This window comes from Notamacropus eugenii, chromosome 1 (assembly GCF_028372415.1).
Source record: "Notamacropus eugenii isolate mMacEug1 chromosome 1, mMacEug1.pri_v2, whole genome shotgun sequence".
NCBI lineage: Eukaryota > Metazoa > Chordata > Mammalia > Diprotodontia > Macropodidae > Notamacropus > Notamacropus eugenii.
Window position 1 is genome coordinate 124533883 of NC_092872.1, and position 13208 is coordinate 124547090.

General features: G+C 37.7%; 1 protein-coding gene across 11 annotated transcripts in view; it reads left to right on the top strand.

The window, feature by feature from the left end:
• The window catches only part of TLN2 (talin 2), a 565589-nt gene that overhangs the window by 314083 nt on the left and 238298 nt on the right, over positions 1–13208 (top strand). For all 11 annotated transcript variants that reach the window (XM_072612946.1, XM_072612883.1, XM_072612950.1 and 8 more), the window contains 5 exons: positions 984–1081; positions 2518–2647; positions 5475–5627; positions 7030–7172; positions 10832–10959. In XM_072612946.1, coding sequence (XP_072469047.1) covers positions 984–1081; positions 2518–2647; positions 5475–5627; positions 7030–7172; positions 10832–10959 — 652 coding nt within the window. The remainder of the gene's footprint in view (positions 1–983; positions 1082–2517; positions 2648–5474; positions 5628–7029; positions 7173–10831; positions 10960–13208) is intronic.

Here is a 13208-nt window from a genome sequence, read left to right on the forward strand (position 1 = left end):
TTGGACTCTAGTAGAGATGTGAAGTTTAGATAAAACCTAATCATTACCTTGGCTGAGTTTTGGAGTCCATTGGTTGATAAAATTATATGTGATATATTGTATTGCATAAGTACATTAGGGAGATTAAAAATTGGTCCTTACTGACCGGGAGGATCTACAAAGCTTTCAAGAACTGGAGGTGGGGCAGGGATTGGTGTTTGAATTGGATTCTAAAAAATGGGGAAAGAGGGGAGAGTACATCTTTGACATAGGGGAATGTAAGCAAAAGAAGGGAGGGGGATGGTCTGATAATACAAGTATATGTTCCGACACCAGGGATACGTGCATTTTGTCTGGATCATGTGAAGGGGTGTAACTTGAGATAAAATTGGAAAGTACGGTGACATTAGTTTGTTGAGGGCTTTAAATGCCAAGCAAGAGATTGTAAACTTTGATCAACAGACAGTAAGGAGTCACTAAAGATCCTTAGAGGAGGAATCTGACCACATTTATGCAAAAGAAAGATTAGCCTTGAAGCAATTTGCAGGACTGATCTCAGAGGCAAAGAATTGAGGCAGAAAGACCTTTCAAGAGACTTTTCCTGTAGTCTGGGTCATTGGTCCCAAGGACCTGTCCTGATAGGGATGAGAGCCAATCTCAGCTGGTGAGCCTGGATTGTTTTGTCTCTCAGGTTTCCCCCAATGTTAATCGTAACTTTTCAGCCTGGTGACTTAATGAAACCTAATCTTATTTGGGTTTATTATTTCAACAGCTCAGCTCTTAGGCCTCCTCATCTGCTTTAGCATTGAATACAGCTTGTGTTGTCATCAAAAGACCCTGCCCACAGTTGGCAAAAGCAAACATTCCTCTCCTGTTAAGAAGGATGCCAGTACGTTTGCCAAGTCAACAGACAATGTACAGAAGCCATTGCATGCATTATTGGATCTTCCAAGGTCTCAAAAGTCACTGTGTTTCTGAATTTCTTTCTACGTTTCAATTCTCAGCTTCTGACTATGGCTTATTCCTATCGGACGAGGATCCCAGGAAAGGCATTTGGCTGGAAGCGGGCAGAACGCTGGACTACTACATGCTGCGGAATGGGGTACGTTTTCCTGTGGGCCTTTATTTTGGGGCCTTCTAATGAGAGCAAATATTACCGTACTTGGAGGAAAGGAAGAAAAAACATCATTTGTTTTGATTCAAGGGCAAAACTTTTCTCAAACACTCCTATTTCTTTGAAGGGGGGAGACTCTGAGGGTGTTGGACAATGTCAGCAGTCCAAATTCTCAAAACTCCGTGGGGGCATAGGAGTAACCCTGGGCGTGTGTGTTTTAAATATTTTCCACACCCCAGTGGTACAGTCCTTGTTTCCTGCTTAGTTTTGTAGCCAGGAGTCTTGATGAGGCATCTCCTGGTAAATGTCATAGGCATATTCCTGTAATTATTTCCTGGGACGTAGAGTGCAGAGTGAGGGTTGGAGGATAGGAGGGAGATGAAAAATAAATTTGAAAGTTAAATTAAATTTCTCTGATCATTTTGGGAGGAGTGGGAACGGAGTGTCTTTTGCATCTGAATACACCGTAAAGCAACAAAGCAATTTTAATAACAAGTCATTTTAATGCAAAAAGAAAGGTTAGGGAAGGGAGGGAGACTGTAAAAAGGGGTTAAACATTCCTTTCAGTTTAATCAACGCTAAGATAATAGCTCTCTGAGGCATGAAGGCCGACCACTCGAGTGGACAAATTAGATTGGTTAATATTCAGTGAAAACTCCACTGTAAGCATTGCATGAAAGTGGTCAAGGAAACATCTTTTGTCTTTCACCATTGTATTTTGGGGAGTCAAAACAAAGATGAGGACACTTATTTATACATATACAAATATGACTCCCAAGCCTCTCTTGCTTCTTCTTCATATTCAATGTGAGAACAGAGGGACCCTATCAAGTCTTTTTGGAAGATTCTGAGATTGTCGTTTTTTTGCTGTGAGGAGCCTCCCTCAAAAATCAAAATGAGCTAATCCTCGTTGGATAGAACATAAGCCATAAATTATACAAAGTCTTGAGTCATTGGAAGCTACAATTATGTGGATACAATTTCAATATTCAATTGGTGTTTGTTTTTTTCTTTAATTAAAGCAATTACCAAGCCCTAATGAATTGATTTCAAATTCGAAATTGTAGTCCATTTAGCGTTAGTGGAACAAAAGGGCTTTCGCTGAGGAAAAGCTGCGTGTGAAAGTAATTGATGTTATTAACTTCATTCATGCTTCCACTTCTGTGGCTCACAATCTGGATTTTGTGAATTTTTTAACATATAGTGTGATAATTATATTTCAATGTAGTTGATTTCCTTTGTCATCTTATACATTTTATTTTATGCATTTAAAAATATTCTGAGAAGATAGTTCATAAGCTTCACCATACTGCTAAATGGAATTTATGACCCAAAAGAAAGGTTAATGAGAACTGCTCTCTTCCAAATCTGCATTTCCATCAAGGGACAGCCAGTGTAAGATATGTCTGTGGTTTGTGCTCTAGGATATTTTGGAATATAAAAAGAAACAAAGACCTCAGAAAATTCGGATGCTGGATGGATCGGTGAAGACAGTGATGGTGGACGATTCCAAAACTGTTGGGGAATTACTGGTCACGATTTGTAGCAGGATAGGTGAGATTTCAAACGTCTGACTCTCACTTTGTGGGGTGTCTCTTCCAGTTCCTACTCCTATCCCATGTACATGCTTCCTGAATCAAACCGATATTTCCCTTTAAAAATTAAAATGTCCAATGAATGCCGTATGCCCAATCTTAAGTCATTCAATAAGGAGATTCAAGAGAGTATGTCTGCCCTTCAAAAAATGAAAGAAAAAAGAATTAGAACATCATAAAGATTTTAATAATTGAGGAGCAGCTAGGTGGTGTAGTGGAGAGAGTACTGGCCCTGGAGTCAGGAGGACCCGAGTTGAAAGTTGACCTTAGACACTTAATAATTAACTGTGTGACTCTGGGTAAGTCTCTGATTGCCTCTCCCCCCACCCCTCCTCATCCCCTGCAAATAGTAAAGTAGAAAGAGCACTAGATTCGACTTGGGAGGAGGGAAAAATCAGAGTGCGAATCCTATCTCTGACAGATACATTGACTATGGCAAAGTCACTGACCTTTAAAGTCTCCTCACCTGTCAACTGAATATACCTGGATAGCTTACTTCTCCAGCATTTGTTAAGGGATCCAGAGTGATAATGTATGTAAATTATTTTGTGAGCCTTAAAGGGATGGTGATAAGACCTGTGATTTCACTGCTTTCCAGAACTCCCTTAGGAGAAAACTCCCTCTACTAAACAGGTGGGCACCTCTCCCATGACTGAGAGTTGCCTTGACACTGAGAAAGGGGAATTAATTGCATCATTCTAGTCACACTGTCAATAGCTGTCAGACGTAGCATTGGAACCCATGTTTTTCTGATTCTAATGCTAGCTTTTTATTCACCATTTCTTCCATAAAACCTTAAACCACTATCTACATCCCTGTGGTGGTGGTGGTGGTGGTGGTGGTGGTGGTGGTGGTGGTGGTGGTGGCGGCAGCAGTGGTGGTGGTGGTGATGGTGTGGTTAGTGACATAAAAAATGTATTAGAATACAGTGAAAGAGAAGGGTATTGAATTCTACCTCTGCTATGAAGCATGTATTTAACCTCTGTGAAATCACTTTGTGTCGTGGGGGAATGAGCGCTCTAATTTATTCACCTTTAGAAGGTGATTGGAATAAATTAATTTCCTTCTGTCTCTAAAATTCTGTGACCTTAAGATTATTTATTCTAATTGCCCACCCAGTATAAGAATCCTTCGTCTATTCCCTGTACATAGCAGTATAGTTTTTTCTTTTTTCCTCTTTTTTCTTTCCTTTTGTTTCCCTTTTCCTTTCCTTTTTCTTTTTTTCTTTTTCTTTTCCTTTCCTTTTCTATTTTTTGTTTCCCTTTTTTGTTTCCTCCCTTGTCTTTCCTTTCCTTTTTTTTAAACTTTTTTTCCTTTCTTATTTCCTTTTCTTTCAAGTTTTATTTCTGTTTTGTTTTTACAGACATTTACAAATTATTCCACTTTGTGACAGATTGTTTGTAACAAAGTAAACCATTTAAGTGAAACTAATAATATAACCTCATCTTAAAGCACATGCAGTGTTTCACATCTGTGGCACCCCTATCTCTAGTAAAAAAAAAAAAAGTTCCCTCCCCCATCCCCATTCCATTTAAAAGAAAAAACAAATTTATTGTAACACATCAGCATTGTATAGCAAATTCCCTCAATAAATATGTGTTTGTATACACAAATATACAGCCCATGGTAGGGGGAGCCTGCAGCATCAAGACCTCATGGGCCTTTTGACTAAGTCCAGGTTTTACAGAACAAATCCTTTTATTAAGGGGATTTGTTCTGTGAAGTTTGGATTCTGCCATAGGGATGCACTTGAGGACCTAGAGGGCCACCATGTGGCCTTAAGGCTACAGGTTCCCGACCCCTGGTCTATTCCTTCTTCCATTTAACAACCCTTCACATACTTAAAGAGAGCTATGAGGTCTTCCTTTAGCCTTTTTTCCCACCACCTCTTTATCAGAGTTTTGACATGGGATCCCTGAATTTGTTTGTGTATTTTTTTAAAGTATTTTGATAGTTGTGTTTCACTAGGATTGTTTTCTTCTGTAATACTATATGTTTAACTTCGTGTGCTAAAAAGCATTCTGAGAACATGTCCTTGTCACACACAAAAACAGTGCTAAATACCTCTGTGTTATTCAATATCTTCCTTCCTAAGCCATGGAATTTTAGACCTGAAAGCGATCATAAACATACTCTAGTCCAGTTTTCTCATTTTCCAGATGAGGAAACTGAGGTCACCAAGGTTATGACTTGCTCAAAGAAACATAACTAGTAAAGTATGAGAGTAGACCCAGATCTCTTGCCTCTCGGTACCATTCTCTTGTGATTTCAGAGTATGCTAGCTCAGCAACATTCCTTTTAAAAGGAGGTACTCCTTCTGAAGTGCAAATGTGTTAAGACCATGGCAAAGCACAGTGTAACAATGTGACTCCCTATGGTGTGGACTAAAAGTTTTTAGTGTATTCTCAATAAAATCTGCTTTTCTGGCAATAACCTTCATCTTATTTTCTTCCTTTCTTAGTGAGCTTTTTATTATCCTATCTTTACAAGACCCAAATGCAGATGTTTAGATAAAGAAAGTGTTGGTAGGATTGTAGCTGAAAGGACCACAATCATCACCTAGTTGAGCTCCTCATTGTAGAGATGAGGAAACTGAGAATAACTGAATTTCCCAAGGTCAAGTAGCAGAGCTAGAATTTCTACCTTATGTTCTCTGACTCCAAATGGATCGTTCATTGCACTTATCTCACCCTAGCGCCATTCATCATTTGTTTGGAGCAGAAGGGCTATGTGAAATATAATCTCAAAAAACGCTATTCTCATCCGCATTTGGGTTTTTTGTTTAGGTATAACCAATTATGAAGAATATTCTTTAATTCAAGAAATAATTGAAGAGAAGAAAGAGGAAGGAACGGGTACACTCAAAAAAGACAGAACGCTTCTGAGAGATGAAAGAAAGATGGAGAAGCTAAAGGCCAAGCTTCACACTGATGACGACTGTAAGTATAGGGAAGGAGACAAGGAATGTGGCAAGGGGGAAGGGTTGACTTAGCGCAGCGTAGCCAAGGATGGCATCATATTCCTATCCTTTATATAGTTCAAGACTCCTTTGCCCAGGGCATATTCTCACATTTCTCTGCTAGTTCTTTTCTACGTTTGTGCCCTCCAAGTTATAGGAATAGTAACTTGAGTGCCTCTATCCAGCCTCATCTGTTGTGGCTTCCCAGATACATTTTTGCAGCCAGACTTACCTTCTTACTGATCCTACTGGATAGACCACTGAATTTGGAGTAAGAATGATCTGAGTTTGAATTCTGCTTCAAACATTCACTATCTGCATATAACCCAGGACAAGTCATTCAACATTCCTAGACTTTAGTTCTCCTCATCTATAAAACAGGGAATATCATGGTACCTACTTCATTGGGTCTTTGTGAGGGTCAAATGAGAGAATGCATACATACATACATATATACATATATAAGTGCTTTGTAAGCCTTATGTAAATGCTCGATATTATCACCACCAGCAGCAGCATCTTTAGTCCTGATTTATACTTAGACTATTTCCTGATCTGGAATGCTGTTACCCAATCACCGTGGATAGGATGATGGGACGCTGGACTTGGGTTCAGGGAATTCTATGCAGTGTTCCGTACCTATGAACTCTGTTACTGTCTCTCCTCCCATTCTTCCCCCCAGACACATACAACTCTGCCAAAAAGGAAGAAGGGGGTGTTTTCTTATATCACTTCTTTGGGATAAATTTGTTTTCTTTTCATTTCACCACATTAATTTTTTACTTTTATAGTTTTTACCATTTACATTGTTGTAGTCGTTATGTATGTTGTTTTCCTAGTTCTGTCATTATTGGTATTACAATCGTATTGGTTTGGAAAACTTAAGGAATGAGAGAAAATAACAAATCAAAGAATTTGTTGAACTAAAATCCCTTCCTTGATTCTTTTTTTTTTCACATGTCCTATGAAAGATGTAAAAACACTATGAAAATTTAAGCTTGTGATTTTTTTTCATCTTTTATTTCAAGAGATGACTCAGTAGATGGGGATTATGTAGAGCATCTCAAAAGTTTTAAGCAGTTTTAATCTCTAATAGTTTAAATATTCTAAAATGATAGTTGTAAAAACAAAGGATATTTATAAAAGCATGAAAAAAATAAAGCATTTCAACAGGGCCTGATAGCATTTTTAAGAAATAGGAAATGTTTCTCCAAGAAAATATCTAATTTTAAGCTTGGTGTAAATGTTCTTGTCTTTATTTTTCTAACTATTATAATTAAACATCAAGAATAACAATCTGTATCAAATGGCCTTTTTGTCAGATTTTTTTAAAGTATGAGATATAAACACCTTTCACTAATACAAGTCTCATTGCATTCCAGTAAATTGGCTGGATCACAGTCGAACATTTAGAGAACAAGGAGTGGATGAAAATGAAACGTTACTGCTTAGACGGAAGTTCTTTTATTCAGACCAGAATGTAGATTCAAGAGACCCCGTGCAGCTGAATTTGCTTTATGTTCAGGTATGGTAAGTCTGCAAATTCAGGTTAAGCAACCAGTGGGAAGCCATAGCAGTGGTGGCAAAAGGAGTGGGAGGTGGCCTCTGTGTTAGTTGGGTTAAGTAATTAAAAGCCTTCCTCTCAAACCCATTGTGCATGAGAAAGCATTACTTCTACTCACTGGACACTTTTTTAGTTCGTGTAATCAGTGGGAGCCATCTAATGGAAAATGGGGCAGTTCTGTTCCACTTGAGATTCTTTCCTAGATGAAACATGATCTGGAAGGGACCTGGGCTAAATGTTGACCTGTAAGGAACACTAGACATTAATTCTAGGAATGTAAAACATGTACAAGCCAATTGAGATACTTGTTAAATAACCGTGCTTAGAGAGACAATTACCAAAAATGCACAACTGAAGTTAGCCCTGGATTCCTTAGCTAGTGAAGAGGAAAAGACAAATTAAGAATGGGAGGACTGGAGATCAATGAATGGAAAATGAGGAAAATGGAGGAGGGAAGATAAGTTAGTAAATTCTAGGGCTTTTAGTTCACATGCTATTTCCTATCATTGATGCTTTCAATTTACAAGTTCTTTCAGTTTTTAGAAAATGTAATGTCAATCTCTAGGACAAGCTGTGGTTTTATTCTATGAGCTACTCTTTAAATGAAAGTGGAATATCTTTCCCCTCCAGAATCACAGTAGTTTTGCAGTCACTGCCTCACTTTTTCCTGACTTTTTCCCCAGCTTTTTCCCTCGTGATATTGGATGAAACTTAAGGGAATGAGGGAATAAGGTGATGCAATGAAAAGAGTCTTGTATTTTTGATCAAAGAACATAGGTTTGACTCTCCCCTCTATTAATTACTACTTGTGTAACTATGAACAAGTCCATCCATCGCTCTGGGCATCAGTTTTCTTAACTGTGAACTATGGCATCGGAGTGACTGAGTATTGAACCTTTCCTGCTCTAAATTATATGAGTCAAAGATAGTTGAAAAACCTTCATTTCTACGACCCATGTTTCTTAACCTGATAATTTGGCAAATACTTTCTAGTTTTCCCATTATTTTTCAAGGTCATCTTTGCCTTCTCACATCATTAGTAAATCTTTTATTTTGAAATATCTGCTACTTCTTCCTCTTAATCTTTTAAACCTTTGCCATTTGGGGAGAATGTTTATCCTTTTCTTTACCTGAAATTTCACTTAACCAAAGTCAACAGCAATAACTTTAACTCAGCATATTGTTGGTGATACTGTTCAATATTTATTGTTCTTCCCAAAGTGGTGCTTACTTTAGTGATAAAGTGCAGTAGAATGTCAATAGAGAAATCCGTCAGTAGGTTAATGTTAATAATAATAATAATTGGTCTTTACCAAGCAAGACAAATCAGATATAAGACTATCAAGGAGAAACTGACACTTAGATTGTTAAGAGACTGACTAGCATTCTAAAATCAAAGCTTAATGCAAAAAAAAAAAAAAAAGGCTCATCAGTTCAAAGCAGGTGAATACTTCCTTACCAAAAAGGAGGAAGACTGACCGATAGATGTTCTCACAACACATGATCAATAGGTTAAAACTTTACTAAAATACTTTTGAAACAAACATATTGCTTCACAAAGCAATAGCAGAAATGGATAATAGATATATCCTATAAGATTATAAGATATATTGCCAGAAGTGGTTTATCTCCAAACAAAACTTACGTAACATCTAAAATCTCAGAGTAGAAACAAAACATACTCTATGGGTAACAAGTACGTGAACTCAATCAATCCACATCCACAAAGAAATTCAAAACGAAAAGCTGAGTCTTGCATATTTCCTACAGAGGCAGAGCTGTAGGTAGTGCTGCCATACCAGATCGTTACATCCAGATAGTCTAGAAAAGTTCTTATCACAGATTTCTGTTAGTTAATCAATTCCAAATCATGGAAATTATGCAACACTTCCCTGTAAATTGCACAAATCTGCTAGATACCTAGACCATCAAGTGGCCAGAATTACACACCAGAAGTTTGATCTCCTTCACAAACTTACGAATATCAAGTCCCCATACTCCAATATAAACAAGAAGATATTTTTTAGAATTCAATAAATAAACTGTTATGGAACTAGAGCACTGTTATAGGAAGGAAGAGTTGTCCATGATCACCCAATGATTCATAAAAAATTTAGGTATGATTTTTAGTAGCTGCCACCTTAACATAAACTACTAATCACGAAACCCCATGGAATGAAAAATCTTGAAAGCATAGAGTCCTAATGAAAATCTATTAAAACTACACAGGAACAGGATGAGGTACATGTCTGCAAGAATCATCCCTGTAATAATTCTAGTGAGTCTCCTGAAGATGAATTTGCATCTCAGTATTCTTAATCAATTAAAAAAATCATTTTATCAGTAACACCATTCTGTATCCAAAAGAATAATAGGAGTTTGAAAACTTGTGCACGGACTTTTCTGCTTTGTGACACAATGCTCAGAGTATCAGGAAGTGCTGAATTCAAATGCAGACTCAGGCAGTTATTAGCTGCAAGACCCTAGGCAGGTCACCTAACCCTTTGTGCCTCAGTTTCCTCAACTGTAAGATGAGGATAATAGCATCTCCCTCTCAGAGTTGTGAGGATGAAATGAGATAATATTTAAGTGCTTTGAAGACCTTTAAGTGCTATATAGATACTATTACAACTATTCTTTTTGCTCAGTTGTGAGTGACTCTTTGTGACCCCATGGATGATAGCACTCCAGTGCTGTCCATGGGGTTTTGTTGGCAAAATACTGTAGTGGTTTGCCATTTCCTTCTCCAGTTGATTAAGGCTAATAGAAGTTAAGTGATTTGCCTAGGGTCCTATAACTAGTAAGTGTCTGAGGTTGGATTTGAACTCAGATCTTTCTGACTGCAGGCCAAGAGCTCTATCCAACGAACTACCTAGCTGCTTCCATTATAATTACTACTATTATCACAAAAGAGGAGAATAAGATAGTGATAACAATATTAATAATAAATTCTGAAGAATTGGGTGGATAGCATTGAATATGGATAGCATCCTCAGCAGAACGATACAACTACCCTAGAGTTAAGTTATAGGCTGACCCTTCCTACTTGGAACTGCTGGTCAGATTGACTTAGAAGACCAAAGAACAAGTATTACTCCTTCCTTTTATGCCAAAGTGTGGTCAGCACCATCAAGACAAATGAGAAGTGTCAGTATCTCACCTTATGGCAATGCTTCAGGAAAGATGGTACTGACCACTAAGGTAGACAAACCATGAATGTACATGGAGTGGACTAACTATATCAGTGTTTTCATTACATACTAGTTCTGTATCATAACAAAATTTAAAACTGACTTTACCAGTTATAGTTGGGAGCATCATTTTTTTTTTTTTGGTGACCATATCCTGAACTCTTTAAGTTATATTTCAGATCAATGCAGGGAAATTGTAAGAAATATATTCATCCTTTAGCCCAGATTAGATGAAATTAGAGCTGAAATGGAGGATTTAATAAAATCTGAAGAGAGAAAAGTTGTAGAACCTGAGGTCACTGAAAAGTTTAACTTACCACTAAATGCAGAAGTCCTGCCTGATAATGAAATGGATGGTAATAATAACCGGTATTGATATTGTATGGTGGCATTTACAAGATGGTGGCATTTTTAACTCTTGCCTTGCAGGCTCGAGATGATATCCTGAATGGTTCCCATCCAGTCTCCTTTGAGAAAGCTTGCGAGTTTGGTGGATTTCAAGCCCAGATACAGTTTGGACCTCATGTAGAACATAAACATAAACCTGGGTTCTTAGAGTAAGTGGCTTTTCTTTGTTCTCTCTGTCTGTCTGCCTCTCTCTCTCTCTCTCTCTGTCTGTCTGTCTGTCTTTCTCAACCAAATACCTTTGGTATGCTGGCATGTGGAAGGGGTTGGGAGGTGCAAAATCTATAATCCTTTTCTGTGCCTTTTAACTGGGGATATTCTCAATATCCATAATATTCTTCCTCTTTACCTCTACCTCCTGACTTCTCTAGATTCCTTCAGTATTCAACTCATATTCCAGCTTCTGCAGGATTCCTTTCCTGACCTTCCATCTCTCCAGTGCTGGGTTCTTCACTCTGATGTTTTCTTTCATTTGCAGTGTGCCTTCATCTTGTATGAACCATTATTTGTATGTTATTCTCTCTCCTCTTCCCCCGTTAGAATGGTAGCTCCTTGATGGCAAAGACTGTATTTGTCTACCTTTGCATCCCTAGCTCTTAACACAAAGCCTAGGTAGTACATGCTATTTAATTAGTCTTTGTTAACTATTGTCTGATTTCAGGTAAACGTGTAAGACTTGGCTCCTTTTCTGTTAATAGGTTTGATATCAGATATTTCAGTCGAGCAGGAAGAAACCCTAAAGTTGTATTCATTATCCCTCCATGAGCCTGAATTACAGGGATGTGTTAACTATGAACAGTAAAGTTTACAATTGCCAGTCACAACCTAGTCCTTCAGCTGGGGGTCAATTCTGCCAGGATCTTGGTGTGCATTATTAAAAGGTTATGTTCTATCCCTCCCCTGGTAACAGCTTCCTATCTTTTGCCTATTATTGCTCTGATTCTAGTTCATTTTCTTCTTAATGTATATAGTTGAAACAATTAGATCAATCTTTCAGATGCAGGGGAGTTGTCAGTATAATTATGCCACTTAAAGTTGAGTATGCAAAGAAATTAGTAGCAGGAATGAGAAATGAATGTCAGTTGGGGCAGTGGGACTAAATGAATAGGCACAGCTGATGAGCAAATTCAGAATATGTTGTGAAGGGGAGATAGGGTCATTCATTAGATTGTGGCAAGTATGTTCTGCGGGGAGTAATGAAAATGCTGACTCAGCCCTTAAGTCTCATGCCATCTAAATGGAAGATAATAGTAGATGCCCTTGACAGGGAAGGAAGCCTTGGCTCTTTATTTTTAAAATTCTTCTCAGAGGCAGAAAATGCCCATCCATTCCCTATTATTTTGTCTAGCCTATGGCATTTGAAAGAGTCCTACCCTTGGGTTAATGAATCTCAGGGAGTCTCTCCAAGGTGATGGTTTGTATTGGAATATTTTATCATGACCTTGATTCTCAGACTTGCTCTAAAAAACTGCCTATGAGGAATTCCTGTTATTTCAGCCTGTATTCTCCAAACAAGCCACATTGCCAAGTAATCAGTAGCTCCTATTAAACTGGCTAATAGAACTTTCTCCATATTAAAGCTATGTGAAGACCACTTCACTGTTTATACAAGAGTAACTTAATTATGCTACTGAGAAATGAAGATCCTGTTTTCATTTTGATATTTTTAATGACGGAACTATATAAGAAGGGAGATGATTTTTAAAACAGCAATTTAAATGGACTGATGTCCCTATTTTTAACCATTCACAGCTGTGAGCCCTCTTTGGTTCTCATGGGCTTCAGAAGGGAGTCCCAAGTCAAATCCTTCTCACTTATTTCTTACAAATACATTTATTATGATACTGTTTTTATATCCCTCTACCAGGAAACAGGAACTATTAAACCTTATGGTGATAAACCATTATCATGCCATGTAAGACATAGGCTTATGTCTTTGATAATTCTTTGCCTCAAAACAGTACTTTGATTGATTTCTTCCTTTACCTGTGGCTTTGGAATTCCTATATGGTCCCTGGAGACCATAACACTTCCATCTTCCTCAAGACAGTTTTGCTTTCATGGAAGAGTTCACTTTATCATACATCTTCCAAAACAAAAATCCAAATATAGAAGTACCTTGTCACTATTTGCCCCAAGTATGGAATGCAATTTAATTATCAACCAGTCATTTAGTATTAATAGGCATAAGTATGGTTGTAATCCATTCATTTCTCTAGCTAATTATTGAGTGCCTTCTAATTCCAGAATACCGTTTAGGCACTGAGGGAAGTAAAGTTGAATAAACCAGCGTCCCTAACATGGGTGGTGTGCTGAGGAGGGAAATTGAAGAACCTTGTATTAGATTAATATGGGTTGTCTCAATATACTCTATAAAAGTATCAGAAAAGGGCATGGAAGT